The sequence below is a fragment of the Pleurodeles waltl genome, chromosome 10, assembly GCF_031143425.1.
Source record: "Pleurodeles waltl isolate 20211129_DDA chromosome 10, aPleWal1.hap1.20221129, whole genome shotgun sequence".
In the NCBI taxonomy this organism is placed as follows: domain Eukaryota; kingdom Metazoa; phylum Chordata; class Amphibia; order Caudata; family Salamandridae; genus Pleurodeles; species Pleurodeles waltl.
This window is the reverse complement of record NC_090449.1, coordinates 505,677,043-505,702,793: the sequence shown is the minus strand read 5'-3', so window position 1 is coordinate 505,702,793 and position 25,751 is coordinate 505,677,043. Positions and strand designations below refer to the sequence as shown.

At 43.8% G+C, this 25,751-nt stretch overlaps 1 protein-coding gene across 6 annotated transcripts in view; it reads right to left on the bottom strand.

The window, feature by feature from the left end:
* Positions 1-25,751, bottom strand: part of CCM2 (CCM2 scaffold protein) — a 326,059-nt gene that overhangs the window by 82,424 nt on the left and 217,884 nt on the right. For all 6 annotated transcript variants that reach the window (XM_069210904.1, XM_069210900.1, XM_069210899.1 and 3 more), the window contains one exon: positions 23,908-24,091. In XM_069210904.1, coding sequence (XP_069067005.1) covers positions 23,908-24,091 — 184 coding nt within the window. The remainder of the gene's footprint in view (positions 1-23,907; positions 24,092-25,751) is intronic.

Below are 25,751 nucleotides of genomic sequence, written 5' to 3'. Positions count from 1 at the left end.
TTCAAGATATCAGAGTGGTGCCCTGACTGGCAGGCGATGCTCAAGTTAGAAATGATGTTGCCAGGTAGCCTCAGGTCTCATTCCAATATCTGTGCATTGGATGACGCTGGAATGTTTTCCCCGAGAGTCTGAGCTCCCTCGAGATGCATCTCACTCCATGCTCACGCTGGCCACACCCCAAAGATGGACATTTGATATAAATATATTGGACTACTTTAATTAGTGTGCCCATGGGTATTGTTTTAAGATCCTACATGCCTAGGATTCTGCCTATGTAGCTTCTCTTCTGGTAGGAAGAGAAGCAGGAAAAAAAAAAAGTAATAGACTGACTCAAGTAAAAGCAGACACTGCGTCGGAGAGAAAATATGGGCAATGTAGGAAATGAAAAAAACACTAAAGAGGGGAGAGAGGACAAAATCCTTGTCCGTCCTCCCAAAGTAATAGACACATGTCACTAAATGGGGCAAGGAACACAGGTAGAATAGATATCACCCCCATTTAGGCTCTACCTAAACATAAAACAAAGCTGGGTTCGTTCAAAAACTGCCCTCACCCACCTCTTGTGGCATGCTTCATCATCGGGCTTTGCTACAACATCCCCCTTAATAGCCAACTACAGGGATGAAGCAATAGGGAAGGGGAAATGTGGCAATACACACACACACACACACACACACACACACGGACCAACTGTGCAGAACACAAAACAATTAAAACTACCTCATAGGTCTCCACATCCAATTTTATTCCTGAGCCCCAGGATGGGATTAAAAACTAAACTACTGTTGGTGATGATGGGGAATAACTGCCCAATCACCCTTCATTATCTGCTGCTGTGTCAACAAGTTTCGGCCCATCAACTTTTTCCCATTGGGTTAGGTGACCTTCCTCAGGACATTAGGTTCCACCTCTCTCACTGTGCTTATGAACCATCTCAAAGAACAGGATGGTTTGTACTTAATAGTCCCTTACCAGTACACATGGAACCGTAAGTGGCGAGTTTAGAAGACACCGATCCCTTGAAGAATTTGTGACTAAAGGGAGGTGCTCCCACCGGGTCTTCAGTTAGACTAACTGGAGAATAAAACTCAATATTTTGAGAGTGTGTACTGGTAAGGGACTATTAAGTCCAAACCACCCTATTCTTTGAGATAGCTCATAAGCACAGACGGAGAGGGGGGTGTTTTAAGGATGGGACAGAACTTGAAAAATCATAAAAATCTTACTAGACTTGCAGGTCTAGTGATTTAAATAAGCAATGCTTTTTAAGGCTTAGGCTGGGTGATGTCCCAATGCCAGACCTACTCCCAATTTGGAAGAAAGGGCCACAAATGGGCACACAGGAGTGCCGCCTTTGTCATCGGGCGGTAGAATACCTGATGCATGTGGTCTGCATTTGCCCGGCCCTGGCTGAAGATAGAAAACGGTTATTGAAAAAAGAAATCAACGGCCTAGGAATTAGATCCTGCAGACAAGCACTAATCGAAGCAATCAACCCACAAAACACCATATTGAATATTAGATTGGTTCAATTTATGGAAATATACTCCGGTAAAATAGCGTCTGTTGGAAGAAGCCTGGGATAGGGAGGGCGCAAATAGAGACATAGTCCACCCACTTTGAGTAAAAACGCTAAAGATAGAAAGGTATGTTGGTAATATTCGGCATACGGCCAGACCACTATGAAGTACTGTATTAGAACCCAGAGTCAAGTAGGGATTCTTCTTCCTTGTGAAATATACCTCCTCTCAGTTATTTAAAATTTTATGCAATTTATATGTTTTAATGTATGAGCACGACTTTGATTACGTTTTATGTAGAAGGATTACTTTTATGGTTTTAATTAACTAATAAAATAGACAAGTAAGTACTTGACCTAACTGTAATGCTCTTGAACCATGAACTGGTTTCAAATTATGTATAATCTGGGCAAATATTTAAATTCACGGAACCACTATTTTCTTCATTATCACATATGATAGCACTTAAATATTTTAGTGCAGCATGTCTCTTGTACACAAAACTCTGGTGTAATAGACTAAATGTTTGTTCCATCTATAATACAAATCTAGCTGCATACAGAATATACTTGAGCCTTGATTTGCCTCACCTCTTAGGGCCACTGGAATGATGCGATTGTGCGGCAGCAGCGATTTTCGCATAATTATAGATTTGCCGCTTTTGCCACATAATTATCTGCTGCACAATCTACAGATTTAAAAAAAATGTTTCTAGTTCAAACAGATCAAAAAATTACTGAATATGTGACGACGTTTATCTGTGCAGTGAATAGCCTTTCGCAAAGTTCAAATGGTCACCTTTCTGTTACTTATTGCTATATTTGGGTGTTAAATTGGGACTAATGAGGTGCACGCAATGCCCAGCTGTGTTACTAAGTTTAAAAATTACAAAATCACAAATATTGTTGCGAAATGCTTTTGATTATGCCGCATAATTTGCCTTTTCTTGTGACATAATTTACTCATCATTGCCACATAATTTAGAGCTCTACTACTGCATAATTCCAGTGGCCCTGCTCTTAGTTCATTAAGAGCATTATCGTTGGGGCAGGGCAAGACTTTCTCTAACCATGGCTCAAGACTACCACTTTTAAAGAATATGTAAATAAAGCTGAAGAAGTAGCGTACTTTCATTTCCAATCAGCTAATTTTACATTGAAATAACCACAAAATTTCCAAGGGACATGTGGTTTTAAAAAAATCATATGTTTGAAAATCGAGTTTCTGCAAATATATGTCATTTGGACATCACCAAGTAAAGTGTTCTGATTTGTTTTGCTGCTATTTAACTCTTTGCATCACACTTATGAATTACAACAAAGTGCCTTTGCAATTCCTGATAGATTTTAAAATATTTGCACTATTTATTTACAAGCTATTTGACCCCTTTGCATCAAGTGCTGAGGCCCCAAGGACGTAACCGTTACGTCCTGGTACTGGCTCATGGGGGCATGCGCCTCGCCTCAGCACAACCACTGCAGGGATGGAAGGGGAATTGCTTCCCCTTCCATCGGCACCCCCCCCCACCCCGCGGCGTCTGATGACGTCAGTGTGCGATCGTGCGCTGACCTCATCAGAGGCCTGCCCGTTGCGGATTGGAAGAGAAGTGCTTTTGCATTTTTCTTCCGATCACCAGAGGGGCAGAGGAAGGCATGAAAGGAGAGGAAAGGGCTGCTCCCCAAGGGGGCCAAATTATTCTTAGGCCATTTCTGCCCTCCCACCCCACCCGGGAGCAGAAAACCCCTAGACACGAGGGATAATTTTTTGTTGATTTTTTTGTTTTTTATTTGTGGGGAGAGACCCCTTAGGCAAGGGTTGCTCCCCGGGGGAGGCAAATTATTTTTAGGCCATTTCTGCCCCCACCCCCTGTGGCAGGATTTTTGGGCTGAAAACCCCTAGACTCAAGGGATACATTTTTTTGGGTTTATTTTAGACACCAAGTATATATATATATGATATATATTTACTTTATGTTTTTATGTATGGGGAGCGACCCCTTAGGCAAGGGTCGCTTCCCTGGGGTGAAAAATATTTAGGCAATTTATGCCCCCTTGGGGGGCAGATCGGCCTATTTATGTTAGGCCAATCTGTCCCCAAGGGGGTAGAAACCACCAGAGATTGGTGTGTGAGTGTGTGTTTTGTTTGGGGGGCAGCCCCTTGGGCAAAAGTGGCTCCCCATGGGGGCACATTACTGTTGGCCATATATGCTTCCCCCCCCCCCTGGAGGCAGAACGGCCTATTTTTGGAAGGCCCATCTGCCCACAAGGGGGGAAGAAAGTCCACCAGAGAATTTTTTTTTTCAAAATAAGAGGGTGGGGTATAGCCATACCCCCACCCCCAAATAAATGGGACCAAAGTTTTTCTGCCCACCAGTGGGCAGATTGGGCCATTACCCTCGATACACACCCCGGGGGGACAGAAAGTCTATTAAATGCCAGGGAATAAAAATAAAATTAAAATAAAATAGTGGGGTGTTGGCTACCAACCAGAATGGGCCTGCTTATGTCCCCACCCCCAAATGAAGGGGGTAACAGTCTTTCAGCTCTCTCCCAGCACTCTAAAACATGTTATCCCACGGCAAGTAAGAGGACATTAGATTATTTTGGGATTTGGTTTTACATTTGGGCCATGAGAGCTTGGCTAACACTCAAAATCATCCCACTTGGAATGGTGAGCAGCTGCACTTTTTGGACTTTGGGTTGCTGCCATGGAGAAAAATCCACAAGACCTAGACACATCTGAAAACTAAACATCTGGTTGATTCCAGGGTGGTGTGCATCACATGCACCCTCACCATTTTCTTACCCACAATGCCCTGCAAACCTCCAACTTTGCTGGAAATCACCCAATTTTCCCACATTTATGTGATGGAACCTTCCGGAATCTCCAGTAATCTAAAAACTTTCTACCACCCAGCATTGTCTCATCTATACCGATAACAATTCTGCTGCACTTGTCAGCCTAAAAATGTTTTTTTTTTTCAAACTGCCCTTTTGGACCCGCTTTGGTTCCCTCTCAATTTCGACATGTTTTTAGCTCTTCCCTGTCACAGGCACTTGGCCCACCTACACAAGTGAGGTATCATTTTTACCGGGAGACTGAGGGTAACGTTGGATGGTAGGAAAATTGTCCCGGTGCGGTGATCCCACACAGAAATGTGGGAAAAAAAGTGATTTTTTTTTTTAGCTAAATTTGAGGTTTGCGGAGGATTCTGGGTAAGAAAACATTGGGGAATCCACGCAAGTCACACCTCCCTGGACTCCCTTGGGTGTCTAGTTTTCAGAAATGTCTGGGTTTAGTAGGTTTGCCTAGATGGCTGCTGAGCCCAGGACCAAAAACGCAGGTGTGCCCCCCCCCCCCCCCCCAAAAAAAACGGGTAGTTTTGTATTTGATAATTTTGATGTGTACAGATAGTGTTTTGGGGCATTTCCTTTTGCCGGCACTAGGCCTACCCACACAAGTGAGGTACCATTTTAATCAGGGTACTTGGAGGAACGCTGGGTCGCTGCTACTCAGATTTCAGAACTTTCTGTCACCGAAATGTGAGGAAACCATGTTTTTTAGGCCTAATTTTGAGGTTTGCAAAGAATTCTGGGTAACAGAACCTGGTGAGAGCCCTACAAGTCACCCCATCTAGGATTCCCCTAGCTGTCTAGTTTTAAAAAATGCACAGGTTTGGTAGGTTTCCCTAAGTGCCGGCTGAGCTAGAGGCCCAAATCCACAGCTAGGCACTTTGCAAAAAACAGCTCTGTTTTCTTTGGGAAAATGTGATGTGTCCAGGTTGTGTTTTGGGGCATTTCCTGTCACAGGCGCTAGGCCTACCCACACAAGTGAGGTACCATTTTTATCGGGAGACTTGGGGGAACGCTGGGTGGAAGGAAATGTGTGGCTCCTCTCAGATTACAGAACTTTCTGTCACCGAAATGAGAGGAAAAAGTGTTTTTTGGCCACATTTTGAGGTTTGCAAAAGATTCTGGGAAACAGAACCTGGTGAAAGCCCCACAAGTCCCCCCATCTTGGATTCCCCTACGTGTCTAGTTTTAAAAAATGACCAGGTCTGGTAGGTTTCCCTAGGTGCCGGCTGAGCTAGAGGCCAAAATCTACAGCCAGGCATGTCAGATTTCAATGTAAAAATGTGATGTGTCCATGTTGCGTTTCCTGCTGCAAGCATTAGGCCTACCCACGCAAGTGAGGTACCATTTTTATCGGGAGACTTGGGGGAGCATAGAATAGCAAAACAAGAGCTATTGCGCCTTGTCTTTCTCTATATTGTTTTCTTCCAAATGTAAGATTGTGTATAAAAAAGACATCTATGTGAGAAATGCCCTGTAATTCACATGCTAGTATGGGCACCCCGGAATTCAGAGATGTGCAAATAACCACTGCTTCTCAACACCTTATCTTGTTCCCATTTTGGAAATACAAAGGTTTTCTTGATACCTATTTTTCACTCTTTATATTTCAGCAAGTGAATTGCTGTATACCCGGTATAGAATGAAAACCCATTGCAAGGTGCAGCTCATTTATTGGCTCTGGGTACCTAGGGTTCTTGATGAACCTACAAGCCCTATGTATCCCCGCAACCAGAAGAGTCCAGCATACGTAACAGTATATTGCTTTCAAATACCTGGCATTGCAGGAAAAAGTTACAGAGTAAAACATGGAGAAAAATGGCTGTTTTTTCACCTCAATTTCAATATTGTTTTATTTCAGCTGTTATTTTCTGTAGGAAACCCTTGTAGGATCTACACAAATTACCCCTTGCTGAATTCGGAATCGTGCCTACTTTTCAGAAATGTTTAGCTTTCTGGGATCCAGCATTGGTCTCACATCCATTTCTATTACTAACTGGAAGGAGGCTGAAAGCACAAAAAATAGTAAAAATGGGGTATATGTCCCAGTAAAATGCCAAAACTGAGTTGAATAAATGGGTTTTCTGATTCAAGTGTGCCTGTTCCTGAAAGCTGGGAAGATGGTGATTTTAGCACTGCAAACCCTTTGTTGGTGCCATTTTCAGAGGAAAAACAAAACACAGAACTTCTTCTGCAGCCCTTTTTCCCATTTAAAAAAAAAGAAAAAAAAAAGAAAACTTTTCGCTGTATTTTGGCTTATTTCTTGGTCTCCTTCAGGGGAACCCACAAAGTCTGGGTACCTCTAGAATCCCTAGGATGTTGGAAAAAAAGAACGCAAATTTGTCGTGGGTAGATTATGTGGATGAAAAGTTATGAGGGCCTAAGCGCAAACGGCCCCAAACAGTCAAAAAAAGGCATGGCACCTGAGGGGGAAAGGGCCTGGCAGCGAAGGGGTTAAATGTGTGTTATAAAAAAAAACCTGACATTATGTTTCAAAATGATTGTTAGGAAGCTCACTTTACAAAATCGCCTAACTGCAGTAAGAGAAAAAAAAAAGTAAACACCATATTTCAGGATAAGACATGCAGCACTTAGTAAAAAGACACATTGACATTTGATTTCTGTTCTTGAACAGAAAAGAAATGTGACAGGATAAGACAAGATTCTTGTGGATCCACTGTTTGGTTGCTGAAGAATCCTGTTTGTGTTCTACCCAACTTGTGTGACTGCAATTAGTATGGGTACAGTGGCTGATTCAAACTGGATTTTACTGTTAGATGTGGGAGCACACTACTGTTACCAAAGTATACTTCATTCACATACTCACAGCCTTTAGAGTCCACACTTAGTATGGCTTAAGACATGTGCCATCTTGAATATGTCTAACGTGGTAGGGTTGGCCAAGGAAACTTTTATCGTATTTGTTAGGGCATGCCCAGGAGTGACAATCCATCCACTAAATTGTCCCAGTCATAAACGTGGCATCTCCTGGCACCCACTTTGGAACACTCCTAGACCTGAGGAAGAACAGATGAGGACTCAACCTGCTCTCTGTGGCCTGAGGGTATTCATGAAACACTCAACCTGCTCCCTCTTATACCCAGGACAAATAATTGGATTCTGAAAGTCATAGGGATGACCTCCTGTTCAAGCTATAGGGATGCATCATGCTAAAGATGCCTTGCCTGCAACTGTCCACCTGACAAGTCACAATTGGGCCTAGACTAAACCCTGCTGTTGGCCTCTGCCTGCCACCCTGAAAGTTTCCAAGTGCTTCCCCGGAGGTCCTGGGGGCTTTAGAAGTGTATAAGTATTATTATTTTTTTGTTGTAATGCAGCCCGTTTCCCTTAAAGGAGACCCCTTCCCTTTTGCGAATGGGTTAGCACCCATTTCAAAAGGGTGCAAACTGCGATTGGTTTGCGACTACGTTCGCGATCACAAAGCAATCCTGCATTGCACTGCGACTCGCAATTAGGAAGGGGACACCCCTTCCTAATTGCGACTCGCAAACCCGTTTTGCGATTCGGTAACCAGGTTACCAAATCACAAAACAGGTTTTGTGCATTGCAAAGTGCATTTTGCACATCCCAAACAGCGAAATTCGCTGTTTGCAACGTGCAAACTGCTTCCTACATCTGGCCCAAAATGCCTTGACCTGCACCTCCAGAACACTTACGCTGCTCTGACGTCGACCAAGGACCCCCACCCTTTCATTTTGCTTAGACAGTTGGAACACAAAAAGATGATGGACAGAATGCTGAACATTGTCAGACATTCACCCACAGGCACAGATCTGGGTTAAATCCATTGTTTGTTTGCTCACCGTGCCACCCCAGTTTGGACACAGCCATATGCAAATCTGTCTTGTCCCTGCTGCCCCTGGGAACCATCAAGCCCGAACTGGCTGGTGTGGGGTGATACCCCGAAATTGGTCCCAGGATGCTTGTTTCCGGTCCAGGGAGGACATGGATTTTCAGTTTGGGCTGGGCTGTTCCCATGGGGATCAAGGTGGAGACTGATTTGCATAAGGCTGGGTCCAAACTAGGGTGTCGTGGCGAGCAAAATAACTATGGATTAAACCCAGATCTGTGACTGGGGTAAGCGTTTGAAAAGTTTAAACATTCTGTCCATCATTATATTTTCTTATGTTGCTTAGACAGTTGCTCAGGCCTGAAATGAGGTGTCCACAACTATGTCCACAATCATGGGGAAGATGAATGCCATCTGATTATTGATTGCGAGCTGCTTAGTTCCAAAAAATGTTTTATGCAGCTAGGACAGCTTCTAGAGGGACCTCTTTGGAGGGAAGCAAGTGGTCCACGTGATTTGCCTCAAAATTATATATTTTGCCTCCTCAGAGGCCAAAGTTACCTCAAAGTTAACACCAACGTTTCCTGCAGGAGGCAGCCTGCAGAGTACTGCAGCAGTCCCAAAAAGAAATCCAGCAAAGCCAACTGGGAGGCCTTAACTTGGGCATGGTCAGCTGATAAGAGGTAAGAACACAATCATCTTTTTTTATGACAGAATTTTCTCAGATGAGAAATCTGGTGTCTGGCAAAGGTGCTGAGACTTATGGAAGCACTGGAAATGGAACGATTTCCTTAAGGAAGAAGTGAACTTTTACTGGGGTACTTTTTGAGTTTTTTGTGCAAAGATCTTTTGGTAGATTGTTACTAATCAGGGCACTGCCTGGAGGTGAGGACAAAGGCTTTGGCATGTCCTTGTGGGCCCTGGCAAAAAAATAGATTGTTCTACAGTTCTCAGATAGCCTTTGATGCATATGTGAACAATTTTGTTAGTTATTTTTATTAACATTTACTATAACAATACAGTCCATAAATCACACATCAGTAGCATTGTTTGAATTTACCTCATCAGGTAGTAATCTAGTAGTAAGCACACAACAGAGAAAGAGAAATTCATACATATAATTAAGGCACTTATTTATTCCTGTAGACTAGCATGTTCATTTCCTCACCATTCACTTTGCAAGGCGCAAGAATATACAGCTATGCTATATCATATTGAGGACCCATCATTCTAGACCTATAACACATCAAGTTGACATTTAACAACAATCCGGAGGAAGGGTGTGGGCATAAGTGATGAGCTGTGTTGTCCTGATCCAGTCGGGTTGGGAGAATTACAATTCTGGCTGGGGGACGCACCCCCTATTAAGGCTTGTGTCATGGCCTATTGTGCTTTGTCATATTGTCTTGATTTATATATGATTCTTCTACTCTGGCCCACTCTATTAAGTCCCTCCTCCACAGTTGTTCAGTTGGTACTCGAGGATCCATCCAGTGTATAGCTATACACCTTTTAGACACTATACAGGCCTAAGATTGTATACTTCCTACTAAGTGTAGGAAAGTACCATCTTCCTTGGCATGTTACCCCCATTTTTCACATGTATGTCAGTATGATTTTGCCCGTCTCACTGGGATCCTGCTGGACCGGACCCCAGTGCTCATAATTTATATAATTTATGGCCTAATGTGTATTCCTGTGTAGTGCCTAACTGTGTCACTGAGGCTCTGCTAACCAGAACCTCAGTGCTTATGCTCTCTCTGCTTTTAAATTTGTCACTGTAGGCCAGTGACTATTTACCAATTTCAACTGGCATACTGGACCTCCCTTATAAGTCCCTAGTATATGGTACCTAGGTACCCACTGTATTGGGGTTCCAGGAGATCCATATGGGCTGCAGCATTTCTTTTGTCACCCACAGGGAGCTTAGACAAACCCTTACAAAGGACTGCCACTGCAGCCTGCGTGAAATAGTGCACACCCTATTTCACAGCCATTTTTATTGCACTTATAAGTCACCTATATGTCTAATCTTCACTTGCTAAAGATTAGGTAAAAAGTTACTAAGTGTGAGGGCACCCTTACACTAGCAAAGGTGCCCTCACATAGTTCAGGGCCATTTCCCCTGACTTCGTGAGTGAAAGGACGCCATTACACGTGTGCACTACATATAGGTTAATACCTATATGTAGCTTCACAATAGTAACTCCGAAAATGGCCATGTAACATGTCTAAGATCATGGAATTGTCCCCCCATTCCAAATTTGGTATTGGGGAGCCAATTCCATGCATCCTGGGGGCTCCACCATGGACCCCAGTACTGCCAAACCAGCTCTCTGAGGCTTGCACTGCAGCTACAGCTGCTGCCACCTCACAGACAGGGATCTGCCCTCCTGGGGTCTTGGCAGCCCAGTCCCAGGAAGGCAGAACAAAGCATTTCCTCTGAGAGCAGGGTGTTACACCTTCTCCCTTTGGAAATAGGTGTTACATGCTGGGGAGAGGTAGCCTCCCTCAGATTCTGGAAATGCTTTGAAAGGCACAGATGGTGCACTCCTTGCATAAACCAGTCTACACTGGTTCAGAGACCCCTTCTCCCCTGCTCTGGCAGGACACTGGATCAAGGAAAGGGGAGTGACCACTCCCTTGTCCATCGCCACCCCAGGGGTGGTGCCCAGAGCTCCTCCAGTGTGTCCCAGACTTCAGCCATCTTGCTTTGCAAGGTATGGGGGCACTCTGGAGGGCTCTGAGTGGCCAGTGCCAGCAGGTGACGTCAGAGATCCCTCCTGGTACGTCCATACCTGATAAGGTAGCCAATCCCCCTCTCAGGGTTATTTAGGGTCTCTCCTCTGGGTTCTCTTCACATTCTGCTTGCAAGTTTCCTTCAGGAATCCTCTAAAAACAACTTCAGACTCTTCTGACCTCGGATCAACTGCAGCCTGCTCCAAAAAATGCTGTAACTGCAACAAAGTGTCTACAAGAGACACTTTTCTTCAGCAACCACAGCTCCAAGTCAGCAACTGCAACAGTTTTCACGGTGTGCACGCTCTGGGGACTCCCTATCTTCATCCTGCACCAGAAGGACCGAAGAAATCTCCTGTGGAGTGACTAGGTCACTCCCCTGCTCCAAGCAGGCACCTTCCAAGACGACGAACGGTACCCTGGGACTCCACTCACAACGACGAGTGTGCTCCTAATGACACAGAGGGTGGACATCATCAACATATACTGACCTGAGGTCCTGCTGACGCAATTTGGAGGAGGTAAGACCTTGCCTTCCCAGAGAACGACGATACCCCTGTGTACTGGGTCTTCTTCGCCTCCTGAGGCCTCTGTGCACTCTTTGCAAAAATCCTTTGTGCACAACCTGGCCCAGGTCCCCAGCACTCCACTGAGAGCCCCCTCTTCCTCCTCACATGGAGCAGAGTTGAGGCCCCCAGGTCCCTCCTGGGTCCATCCAGCGCCATTTTGATGAAAAACGCACTTTTGTCGTAGCCAAGACTTGTTGGCGCCTTCCAACACGAAATCTCATCTGCAATGATATTCACGCCGTGGGAAATCTTTTGCATCATGCAGGAACCCGCTGGCATCTTCCTAGGGTGCATTTTTGCAGTCTTCAACTAACCGGGGACTCTTCTTTTGCACCTTCTTCTGGGTTGGTAGGGGCTCCTGTCCTTCCTGTAACTTCTTTCGACTTCTGGACTTGGTCCCCTTCCTTTGCAGGTATTCAGGTCCAATAATCCAGAAGTTGTTCTTTGCAGACTTGGTTGGCTGCTGCAAAAGCCTAAATACGAGGTGTAGTGTGTCCTAAGGAAACTTACTGCTCTTCTGGGCTCTGGGATAGGGTAATTTACTTACCTTTACTGTATTCTTACTCTCCCAGCGATTCTGCACACACTACACTTGTCTAGGGGGGGGGGGGATTCGTGATTCACATTCCACTTTTTCAGTATATGGATTGTGTTGCCCCTAGACCTATATTCGCCCATTGCATTCTATAGGATTTTCTACTGTTTGCATTGTTCTATGACTATTTACTTGTCTAAGTTTGGTGTCTAGTGTATATATTGTGTATAATACTTACCCCCAGAAGGAGTATTGTCTCTAAGATATTTTTGATACTCTGTCACCCCAAATAAATACCTTTATTTTTGGTAACACGGAGTATTGACTTTACTTGTGTAACTATAAGTGGTATTGCATGAGGTTCGCATGTCTCCTAGTTCAGCCTAAGCTGCTCTGCTATAGCTACCTCGATCAGCCTAAGCTGCTAGAACACTACTACATTCACTAACAAGGGATAACCGGACCTGGTGTAAGTATCCAAGGTACCCACTACAAACCAGGCCAGCCTCCAACACTAAGTTTTTTTTTTTTTTTTAAACACTCTGAAGTAGCCCTAACAAGCAACTCTTGATCGTATACAGGACATCCCAACCCATCAACCCCTCCGACGTATCCCGAATTGCCCTCCAGAATGCCCTCACACCTGGACAGTGCCCACACCATGTGTAACAAATCTGCCTCTGGTGCCTGGCATTTAGGACAGTGTTTCAGTCTAGTAGGGTTTAAGGAGTGAAAGCGTTGTGGTCAGAGGTACGTTCTATGTATGATATCGACTGAACTTGTTTAAATCTTGCACAGATGGCTGTCTTTCGGACTCCCTGAGGTAATAGGTTCATCACTATGGTGTTGCCACGCCTCCTCGGTTCGCAGGGGTTTAAGTGGTTTATCAGGACGGAGCGCTCTGTGTAAGTGTATGATAAGTCAACACCCGCCGCCATTGCCAACAGGGTTTTAATGGTCTGTGTAGGCACATGCTCTTGCAAATGACGGCCAGAGCTGTGGTGCTGTGGTTGCCAGTTTGGCATATTATAAAAATTGGTCAGTGCCCAGTTAAAAAGTATCTTGGGCTTCCTGTAGGGTAATAAAGCACCCCTCCGGGTAAAGGTCTGATAACATTAAACATCCACCGTCCTGTCATTTTGTGACCCCCATTGACCCCATATGCCATGTGATGGAGGGGGTGAACCGATCAGATGCCTTAATCAGGTGCATAGGGTGCTCTCTTTAGGGCTCTGGTTACTGCTCTCTCTGAAATGCCGCCCACCAGAAGGATTAATTGTGGAAGCTCCTGGGGCAGCTGTGTGCCCCTCATCAGAAGCTCACTCAGTGCATGGCCTTCATGTGAACCCACCAACAGGTCTCTCTCCCAGTTCGATTCCCCATCAAGCCAATGGACTGCATGTTGTAGTTGGGCAGCATAATAATACAGTTGTAAATCAGGGACCTCTAAGCCGCCCTTATCCCATTCTCACTTAAGTGGGTCGACGCTAACCCAGCATCTCCTGCCCTGCCACCGGAATTCAACCAGAAGATTATCCAGGTCTCAGAACACTTCCTTGAGGAGCTCGTAGTGTTGCCCTACATGACATATAAGCAGTGCAGTACCAACACCATTTTTTAAGACCGGATTTGCCCATCAGGGTAACTTCAAAGTGTTCCAAGACCTGACAGAGAACTTTAGTCCCACCATCACTCATACTATATTGTAACTACAGAACTGTTTTTCATTTGGTGTGATATAGATACCTAGATATTTAACCTTGTTCACCGTCCATGGTAGCCCCACCCCAGGCAACATCTCCTTTGGCCTGCCCTGCAAATGTCCCTATGGAAACAGAATTGATTTCAGCAGGTTAACCCACAGACTAGAAAATTCACAGAACTCCTCCAACAGCTTCAAAAGAATTGGGATCAATATATTGGGGCATCGTAAGTATACCAGGGCATCATCAGCGTATAGAGATACTATGTGTTCCCTCGCACCACCTGAATGCCCCATCCCCTTATAACCTGACGTATTCTACAAGTCAGAGTCTCCATGGCAATGCAAAGGTTAATGGGGACAAGGGGCACCCCTGCCGGGTTCCCCTCTGCAGATCAATTCCTGCTGATACATAATATCCCATACGCACTCGAGTCATGGGCCGGGTATAAAGTAGTTTAACCCATCAAACAAAGAGGGGTCCTATTCCCATCCTGTCCAGTACCGCCCAGACATATTCCTAATCAAGGGAGTTGAAGGCTTGTTCTATATCTAGGAAGGCCAGGGCGTACTGGCCTTTCTTTAACGTCGAGACATGTAACACAGTTGCCAATTGGCAAACGCTGTGCAGGGTGTTCCTATGTGGAATAAAGCCAGACTGATCATCATCGATCAGTCCTGGTAAGTTTGGAAGCAAACGGGTAGCCAGAACACCGCTAAGAAGTTTGACATCTATATTTAACATTGAACTGGGCCTGTACGAACTAGCCTCGAGGTGGTCTTTGCCCGTTTTTTTAATTAATGCAATTAGTGCCTCTGTCAAAGAATGTGGCAGTTATTGGGTCTCATATGCCTACCCAAAGACCTCAAAAAGTCTGTCTATCAAAACAGTAGAAAAAGCCTTATAAAACTTGGTGGATAAGAAGTCGCCTCCAGGTACCTTGGAAGGTTTTAAGATTGTTTATTTCATCTGTCAATTCTGATTTAGTATTCTGAGCCCCCAATTGTTTCTTAACCTCAGTAGAGACGGCCGCCAGAGGTAGTTCATTAAGGCAGTTACCTAGCGCCGTCATGTACTCATGCCTGGGAGGGTGTGCGTAGACCGTTTGCAGCTGGTCTGCTCTCGGTCACGAATCGTGATGCCCGGAGTGGGGCTTTTTTCCAACCTGATTAGTCGACCCAATAATCTGCCGGTCTTGTTTCCCCCCTAAATACCAGTCTCCTACCAGCTGTCTTCTGTTGCTCTAGCCTGACCTAGGCATCATCTAGCTGTCTTTTTAGTCGGTCCCAAGCCATCCAGGCCGGAGGGTCTATGGGGAGCATCTTCCTCACCCTGTTTAAGTCTGTTTCACATGATGTCAATTTGTTTTCTAATAGACTCCGCACCCCTGTTGCCGCAGATATACAGACGCCCGAAGCAATACCTTCATGGCGTCCCATTCGACCACTCTGCTCCAAGTCATCTTCCAGTTTTCTGTGAAGTGCTGTGTTAAAGACCTTAGTACGGTATCGTGGAATACTGGATCAGTCAAAGTATCGTCTGGGAGTCTCCACAGGGAGACCCCACGGGAGTTACCTACGTATGGAGTATGTAGCTAACAAATGGAAGTGATCAGAGAGATACCGGGCCAGGTATTGAATGCAGTCTATACTATGGACTGCTGTTGCGGATATGAAAATGTAATCTAATCTGCTAAGGGTGCTCATGGTGGGTGTTGTAACAGGAATAGGTGAGGGTATACAGAAGATGTCTCCATGCATCTGTAAGTTCTAGACTATGTAACACCTGATGCAAAGCGGCTGTAGTTCAAGGCTTAGTTTCGGCCATTGGTGGGTTCCTATTCATTTGGCAATTTAAGGTGCAATTAAAGTTACCCGCCATAATAACCTCTGTGAAAGGTGGAATCCGGGCTAACTGCAATATTGATCCTATGAAACCACCATCATCAATAGTCGGACTGCAGACATTTATAATGCACAGATCATGAGCATCCAAGGTCCCCTTCAAGGACAACAAACCATCCCATTTCATCTAGTCACTCTTGTTGGTCGGAAGTGACCACCGGGGTGACCCATATCAAGAACCCTCTCACAGAATCTGAGTAAGATGTTGCAAATATTTGGCCCTGCCTTCTCCGCTGGAGATGGCTAATACAGTCTTGCCACAGAAATGTTTCCCGCAAGAGGCCCAGTGCTATCCCATACTGTCTGAGATATGCATGTACTCTGTTTCTTTTCAGCAGATTATTCAATCTTGCCTTCCAGGTGAGTATTTTGTACTTGGTTCCTGTAGCTGTCATTGGTGGTTGGCACAATAGATATATTTATCTTTAGGTGGTAAGATTTGGGTTTATTCGGTTTCCCTGCATGCCCCCTCTCAAGCAAAACCTTCTGTAGTTTACGTGGTATAGTTTATCAGCTGAGGAAATAAGAACATATACACCTAATCGCAACATTTCAAAATCCCTGGTTAATCATATACCCTATAATCCTAATTACCCCCTCCCACAGGCATAGTTTCCGATCCCTTCTGCTCAACCCACTATGAAGAGGGCTGTTAACCCTGCCCCAAAGATCCCCCTTACTGGAAAAATTAAAAAAACTAAACTTATAATAAACAGTACAATTCTAAGGTGTGTGTAGAATCTGACCGAGATCCAGGTCACCTCTTGTCAGAAGCCCGATTGAGAGTTCTGTGAATCTGCGTCACCCATGTCCCAGATAGTAACAACCCGATCATGTAGTCCCCGGAAAGCTCCTTCGGCAAACAATGGTTTCCAGGGGGCCCTCTGTATAAATTCTGCTTCAGTAACCATATTCCCTGTCACCCGACTTAGACCTTTTTGTGCCTCTATGAGGCCACAAGTACTTGCGTGCCGCTACTCATCCTCTTCCCAGGGCTCCAGCCGCTGACTTTCAGTCCATTGGTGAGTTTTCAGCTTGGGAGTCCCACAGTTGGCTGAGTGGACTATATCGGTTCTGTGTAAATGTAAATGTAAATTAGCACTTGTATAGCGCACTACTCACCCGTTAGGGTCTCAAGGCGCTGTACTCATACCGCTATGGAACCCCTCCTGGCTTTTCCCTGTGAGGCACCCACTCCTGAGCACCCCCAGGGTGAAGCCAGGCATCCAAGCGCTGTTGGGGCCGTTGTGGAGATTAAGCAAGCTATTGCCCAGAGTTGCAGAGTGGGACCCATGAATTAGATTAGGCACTGAGGCGAGAATTATCTGGTCAAGGGGAATTGAGCCCAAGACCTGCCGAAGCGGGACTTGAACCCTGGTCTTGAGCCAGATCTCTGCTTCAGGGTCTGCCACTCTAACCATTGAGCCACACTTCTCCACTGAGCCACACTTCTCCACTGTGTATGAAGCATGTCCTGTTCCCTCAGCTGTTGCTGTCCATCAGTGTCACAGCAACCATGAGACCTAACATATTGAAGGATGTCTCTGTAATTAAACAGTCTGGTGATTATTGCTCGAGGGGGGGCCCCAGGCAGGGGCACCGGGACCCAGTGCCTTTGTGGGCCCTGTCAACCGTAAATAACTTTGAGGGGCTAATAGGTTGTAGCTCTGGTGTGATCCATTCGTCCAGGAAGAGTTTGGCTGAGGGGCACTCGGCTCTCTGGGAATCCCAGCAGCCTGAGATTGGTACAGCGTGAGCGTCCCACTGCACCTTCCAAGCGTTCGGGCATCTGAGTGGCACCGTCCCTGAGATCCACGACCAATGTCTGCAGCTCGCGGACTGTAGCACATAGGGTTGCAAGTTCACCTTTAGTGTTTGTGACTCTTAAGCCCCTTTTGTAGGTTTTTCCTTGCCCCACAGGTAGCTAAAAGACGTCTTATTTAATAGACCCCTGGTACCACTGGGCTCCCCTAGTGTGTCCAGTCTAGATGAGCCCTTTATCGCAGTATGAGAATGTCTTACAGTTGGGGAAGCATCCCGGGCAATCTGCAGCTCAAAGGTGGGCTCTACCCAGGGCAAAAGAAACCAAGTGGACCATTTATGCATCCCCCCTCCCCCGCTTCAGTCGCTGCAGCACCCCCAGGGGCAAGATACCAAATCAATAGGAGTGTTGGGTGTCTCCACTATGGAATATAGCCTCAGGATACAAAACTTTGTTAGACTGGAGGGTCACCGTGCAGGGGCAGATAATACAAAAAGTGCTGCTATAAATTTAAGCTGTAGTATCAAAAGGGCTCATTGCAGAGGGCCCCCTGGATCAGGGAGATATGCAGGATTATGAAGATCGGGTGGGAGCTCTGGGAAGGCGCTGCTAGATGGCTATCTTACCAGGTCGTGCATCAGTGAACAATAATGAAAGGCTATCGCACTGTGTTCTCCGTCTAAACCGTATATGCGTATGTCATGGTCTGACAAGGACATTTTCTTTGCAGCATCTGCAACAAGGATTAAAGTTATCTGGAGAAGACATTTGACCTCATCACTGCCAAAATGCTGTGGAACAGAACAAGAATTGTTGCCAGCATGCTGGTTGAAACCTAATATACTCGAGGTAGTCACATCTGGCACACAGAGCTGCAGATGAAGCTGTTTAGCACAACCTGATGACAGTGGAGAGCTGTTGCTGGGAAGGGAGCTTCCGGAGCTAGTGTAGCATCTGGAGGCTATTCCTAAAGTGAAGAATTTGCAGGAAAGGGTGTCAGTACGACATATTTCCCTTGGGACTAGTTTAAAAAAAAAAAAAAAAAAGGAGCTATACTTTTTTGCCACACCTACAGTCTGTAGTGGCCCTGTTGGCACTGGGAATAGTTATTCTCTGAAACAAGTCACTGGATTAGTACACTCGTTGCAGTTTTGTGTCCAGACACCTGGCCTCTTTGTCACGATGTATCACACCACTGGTGACATAAGAATTAAGTTATCTGGTGTTCGCGAAAAATGGTCTTGAGATACATTCTCTTTCTCTTGGGGATATTTTCAACACTTTTGCATAGGCTTGGTAAGGATGACTACATATGAGATTGCATGGAGATTTATTGCCATGTGATCTCCTTGGTGGAAAGGGTACTCAAGACCAAGCCCGATGACTTATGCTTACCTTTTAACCTAATTTGTTAATGCAGGGTATCCTACAGAATTGGGGCACTCTTACACTGCATTCAAGCCAAGCTGTTCAGAGGGAATCTCATTCCCAGGACAGCACAAAGAGTGCGGGGATACATCAGATGATTGATTCACAGCAGGAGAAGGACAGGTTAAGTGGGTCAGTTGTTGCAAACAGTGACATGAAGGGCATGGGTAAATGCCAAAATGGTGCAGCATAAGTTAGCTGATATGGAGGAAGATGATGGAGGAAACAAAAACAGATTAAATAAAGTCAAGGCGCACTGGGCAGATTCCTATGACTGCAAACAAATTACGTTCAGAAACAGACCATGCCACAGAAAATAAAATTAATAAAGTGCACATGCCAAGCAAGAAGCTTTCATGGTAGTAGTGCACAAAGCTTTGAAATTAACAGCTGTAGAAGTGGATCCCAATACCACCTTTCGGTGACAGCATACAGCATAATTGGAGAATTGGAATGAGCCAAGACAAGAGTAAAAACATTTTAAACATGTCTTGACATCCTTTACTGCTTTTGATAGAATGTTCCTTAAATGTCGGAGACACTAATATAGCTGTGGAACCGAAGATCACATGCAACAAAAACCGGAAACAACTGGTGAGGTGAACCTCATTTCATGTGTTCTGATATATATTGAGCTTCATTTGCTCCCACTTATGCAAACCTATACATGGGCTGGTGGGAGAAGGAGATAGCCTGGTCTGACTCTAATAGTAAATACATGGAACAAGTGATACTATGGGTCAGATACATTGATGATCTTTTTCTTATCTCGGATGGTGATGAAGATTCTCTTGCTCAATATGTTAACATACTGAATAACAATTAGTTGAATATCCACTTAGATCTAAAATACAGTGCACAGACCATAGAATTTCTTGATGTTCAGGTTTCTTTACAAAAAGATAGCTTACAGACAACTATATTTCGTAAACCTACAGCCTGCAATTCAATTCTGCATGGTAATAGCGGTCACCCTAAAGCTTTGAAATGGAGCATTCCATACAGTCAATTTCTACGGGCCCGAAGAATTTGTTCTAATGATGAATGCTTTAACACGGAAATTTTTACCATGACACAGATTTCTAGAAAGAGGTTATCCCTTAAAGATTCTTAAAGGTGCACATTTGAGGGTGTTGAACATGTCTAGGGAAAAACTTATTTTTAAATTTGGAGGCACCAATAATCAGGATCAAGATGGCAGATCTCCGCCTAGACTTTTTCTCGAATTTAACTCCCAACATTCCCAACTAAACAACATCATACAAAAAAATTTGCATGTTCTTAGACATGATTCTTCGATAAAGGATAACATAGGTCCCCATCCTCAGATAACATATCGCAAGACTCGGTCATTGGGTGATCACCTCACTAGAAGTCTATTTAGCTCCAAAGATAATTCATCTTGGTTAGCTAAGAAAAGCCTTGGCTTTTGGAAATGTGGTCATTGTAAATGTTGTTTATACGCACAAAACACCCACACATATACATTTGAAGGGAAAATCTGTTAAATAACTGACCGAATCACCTGTGAAACTGAATATGTTGTATATGTCATCCAATGTGGCTGCCATAAGAAATATGTAGGTAGTACCATCCATAAATTGAAAGTGAGGTTTTTACAACATCTCAGAGCTATTAAGAACCATGATCCATCTTATCCTTTAGCTAAACATTTTTGGGATGTACATGAAGGCAATTGCAGCTCCCTAACATTTTATGGTATCAAAACCATCGCTGCCCATCCCCGGGGAGGCAATAGAACTGCCCATCTAAGACAAATTGAATCAAAAATGATTCTACTATTAGGCACAGACAACCCTTGGGGCCACAATTTGGATGCAGAACTTCATGTACATTTGTGAAGCTTCACACCTCTATATCTTTGGACTAGAAATAATGAAATTCCTCTTGCATTAAATAACAATTGATACTGTATTGAGGATTTTCCATGGGATCTTGTAATGATAATAATATTTCCGGACTAGGATTAAGTTTTTCCAGTTAATATATATATTATATTATTAATTCTCTTATATGGTTTTTACACTTATTTATCAGTTTTGCACTTTAATAGCACTTTTGAGGGAATTTTCAGCGGTTTTCATATGTATGTCCCTGTTGTTGGATCTAATAGGTTTCTCCCCTTACATTTTCATACTGACAGAATCCCCGTTTGTGTCTTAATATAATATTTTTTTCAGTTGATGTAACCGATATCTATATGAACTTACTCAATAAATTGGAACTGACAATAGTGTATATGAGTGATTTTTAACTTTTTCAATTTCACTCTCTACATTCCACGAGCTCGTTTGGATATTGTGCAGCCTTTTGGTGTTTGATCAAATTTTATATATATATGACTTATACTGGGTGCTCCCTTGTGTCTGGACAAAGCTAAACCTCTCTGATGAGCTCTAATGAGAGCGAAACACGTGTCAGGGGTTGCTTTTACTCATTCCAGGTTGGCTTGGATGGTATTTTACCAGTCCAACGCTGTAATACTGTGCCTGGAGTGGTAAATGGCTTTTGTCATTTTACAGCTCGGCAAGGTTGACACTGTGTCAAACCTATGCTTAAAGACTTTGCTGTGTAAATGGCAAAAGACTTTGTCACTATCTAGCTCGGCGTGGATAGCACTGTGCTGATCCAATGCTTAAAAACTTTGCTAGATAAACAGACATTTGAGGTGAGCAAATCTAGAGTGTCGCTGGTGTTGCAGGGTGCTCCTTACTAGAGCTGCTCTCCACCTAAACTTGGGAACTACCCAGAGTTCTCTATTCTTTTTTGCATAATTTATGCGGCACTCTAACCCTGAAAGGGATTTGTTTTGACTTATACTGGGTGCTCCCTTGTGTCTGGACAAAGCTAAACCTCTCTGATGAGCTCTAATGAGAGCGAAACACGTGTCAGGGGTTGCTTTTACTCATTCCAGGTTGGCTTGGATGATATTTTACCAGTCCAAAGCTGTAATACTGTGCCTGGAGTGGTAAATGGCTTTTGTCATTTTACAGCTCGGCAAGGTTGACACTGTGTCAAACCTATGCTTAAAGACTTTGCTGTGTAAATGGCAAAAGACTTTGTCACTATCTAGCTCGGCGTGGATAGCACTGTGCTGATCCAATGCTTAAAAACTTTGCTAGATAAACAGACATTTGAGGTGAGCAAATCTAGAGTGTTGCTGGTGTTGCAGGGTGCTCCTTACTAGAGCTGCTCTCCACCTAAACTTGGGAACTACCCAGAGTTCTCTATTCTTTTTTGCATAATTTATGCGGCACTCTAACCCTGAAAGGGATTTGTTTTGACTTATACTGGGTGCTCCCTTGTGTCTGGACAAAGCTAAACCTCTCTGATGAGCTCTAATGAGAGCGAAACACGTGTCAGGGGTTGCTTTTACTCATTCCAGGTTGGCTTGGATGGTATTTTACCAGTCCAAAGCTGTAATACTGTGCCTGGAGTGGTAAATGGCTTTTGTCATTTTACAGCTCGGCAAGGTTGACACTGTGTCAAACCTATGCTTAAAGACTTTGCTGTGTAAATGGCAAAAGACTTTGTCACTATCTAGCTCGGCGTGGATAGCACTGTGCTGATCCAATGCTTAAAAACTTTGCTAGATAAACAGACATTTGAGGTGAGCAAATCTAGAGTGTTGCTGGTGTTGCAGGGTGCTCCTTACTAGAGCTGCTCTCCACCTAAACTTGGGAACTACCCAGAGTTCTCTATTCTTTTTTGCATATATATATAAAAACATAAACACACACACATATAGATATGAAACATATGTAGGGAGGGAGACTCACACATAGGAAGCTCCTAAACATTTTAAGCTTCTCTTACAGAAGACTTTTGGGATCATGCTGCCACCTTCTTTGGTGCTCTTCTGCAGACTTCTAACCGGAGAATCCTCTTTTGCACTATCTTCTAGGTTGGCACGGGCTCCTGTCCTGCCTGGAATCTTCTGCGACTTCTGGACTTGATCTCCTCTCTTCACAGGTCCTCAGGTAAAGAAATCCACCATTTGTTGCTTGCAGTCTTGCTTGGTTCTTGCAATAACTCTTAGCAAGACTTGTAGTGTGTCCTGAGGAAACTTGCAGTACTTTACTCCTACTATCCTGGGCTCTGGGGTGGGGTATTTTACTCACCTTTGTGGTTTTCTTACACTCCCAGTGCCCCTCCACACACTACACTTGATAAGAGGGAGGGAACTGGTGATGCACATTCCACTTTCTTAGTATATGGTTTGTGTTGCCCCTGGGCTATTACATTATATCGTATTTTCTACTGTTTGCACTATTCTGTGACTATTTACTTACCTGATTTTGGTCTCTAGTGTATATATAGTGTATTGTACTTACCTCCAGAAGGAGTATTGCCTCTAAGATATTTTTGGCCTTGTGTCACTAAAATAAAAGTACCTTTTTTGGGGAACACTGAGTATTGTCTTTTATTGTGTATAAGTACTGTGTAACTATAGTGGTATTGCAGGAGCTTTGCATGTCTCCTAGTTCAGCCTAAGCTGCTCTGCTATAGCTACCTCTAGACAGCCTAAGCTGCTAGAACATGACTACATTTCACTAATAAGAGATAACTGGACCTGGTATAAGGTGCAAGTACCTAGGGAACAACAAACCAGGCCAGCCTCCAACAGTGAGTCATCCACACAAAGGTCATTTACGCTAGGTAGGTGTTTAATTAGAAATTGAACTACTGTGTCTGGAGGAGGAGGAGTAAAAAAGAAGACAGAAGAGGATCAGAAAACCATCAGGAAGAGGAGAAGAGGATGGATTAGGAGGATCGAAAGAAGAATAGTCACATTAGAAGACTTCATAAAGTAACTTAAACTGTCTATGCAACTATTTATACAACTAGACTTTGAAAGTAAAATCAATTCACCAGCGTGGACATTCAACATATTTTGGCATCACCAAATAATACTTTGTGGCACAACTACAGAACTTGAGGGGGTGAACAAGTTGCAGACAGTCCACAATGCTGCCATAGTGAGGTGTCTACACATTCAAAAGCCATGCAGGCAGCAAACATTATCCTTGCATGAAAGTACATTCATTCCTGTCTTTGTTTACCAGTTTTAAGCACAACCAAGTGTGAGGCGTCATCTCGGATGTAGGACACTGCTGCAATGTCATGGATGGGAACCCTGAGAATGATATCTTCCCCTTCTCGCCACACCAGTTTGACGTTGTATGCAGAAAGACTGATCACTGCATCGTGCTCTTGGGTCAACTGTCCAGGGAGCTGGTGTGCCCTCTGGAAAAAAACACATTATTTCTTACTATAATATTTCAATACTCGGAGACTTCATCTTTTGATGAGTATTATACCATTTCCAGGGCACGTGAAAATTACTAAAGTTATGATGGTTTTAAAGAAGGCATAAAATTCATAAAATTCATAAAATTAGGTCTAGTTTTACAAAACAGTGTGTATCATCCAATTCACATTAGCAACCAAACAATTATCCTTGACATTGGCATGGCATTACACCTAGGTTTTGTCTTGGTGAGCACATCTGGTCTATATTTTGTAATACTCTTTGATCAAACAATGCAAATGGTGTTCACATATTTGAAGGGAGGCTCCCATCAAGATGAAACAAAACATATTATCTTCCAAATCATCAATTTCAAACGTTTACCTTTTCAAACACAAATAATGGTCCCAAGGATACATTTCTCAACAACCAACATCTGTGTGCATGACAATTACCTTCTGATGATGTAAAACCAGTCAAAGCATTCTACTCTAACTGATCCTTGCTCTCATGAGTTGGCTTTCACCATCAAAGCGGACATCGCCTAGGACATAGTGTGGCCGACAAAAAAAAAGGGCTGTGCTTAATCTTTAATTTACGAATGGGGAATTCCTCCCTAGAACCTTAAACTTAAAACAAGCTCCTGACATTGATGCAGAAAGAGGGAGGGAGTCTGCTGTAGAAATCAGATGAGGGATGAGACTTCTTTAGGTTTAAACCTTAACTTTAAATTGTCTCACTTTTTGTGCGGTTCCATGGCTTTCAAGGACTTCCGGTCATGATCTGTTGAAGAAATTTAACTTCCTGTGATCGGTGTGTTTGCAAGTACAAGACCCCAAACTCACAAGTGTTCAGTGCGTTCGGGGTAGGAAAGACTAGCACTACATTTGAAGGCCTCGCAAGGCTTAATGTCTTTGGATGATGTGCTACATGTAGTCGCCTACATGCAATTCAGGAAACTAATTTCAAATGAGACCACAGAACTCTCAATGTTTGGAAAAGGCAGGGTCTTTTTTTAAGTTATGGAATACAAGTTTCTTATGGTTCAGAGTAAGCATGGTCAATTTTAATTACACTGAAGTAATTTTGGTAATTTCTCATTACTCTGACACAAAATTATCGAAAATTACGCAATTACACATATTAACATACTTATGAGTAATCCAACACAAAAATCCTACCAAAGAAGCACAGGAACAAAGAACTTAGCGAGAGTAAGTGGCTGCTGCTGTTCATGTTCTGTTGTATTTAGCAATATTTTCTTAGTGAAAAATGCATCCTCTTTTGTCTATTTTGGACGCAAGAGTTTTGTGCTAAGTAAATAGCAAACTACGGAAGTTACACTCACCCGTAGCCTAGACTGTCTTTGCTAAGCAATCACAATACTTTTGCTGTAGCCAGAATCTTTTTGGTAGACCTGATCAAAACCTTGAAGACTTAGTTTATCGGCATAAGTTACAGCAGGATACAGTTCTCTGTATGAGAGAGAGGTCTAGCTTCAATGGGTATTCTTTGGTTGGCATTGTGGGGGATATTATCCAGAGAAGAAAGAAAGAACAACGCCATCCCACCTTCAGCAGGTATTTCAATTATAAGAGCATGTATTGAAATACAGCGATTAGATGCTTGTGTTAATAATCTTATCTTTAGAAAACC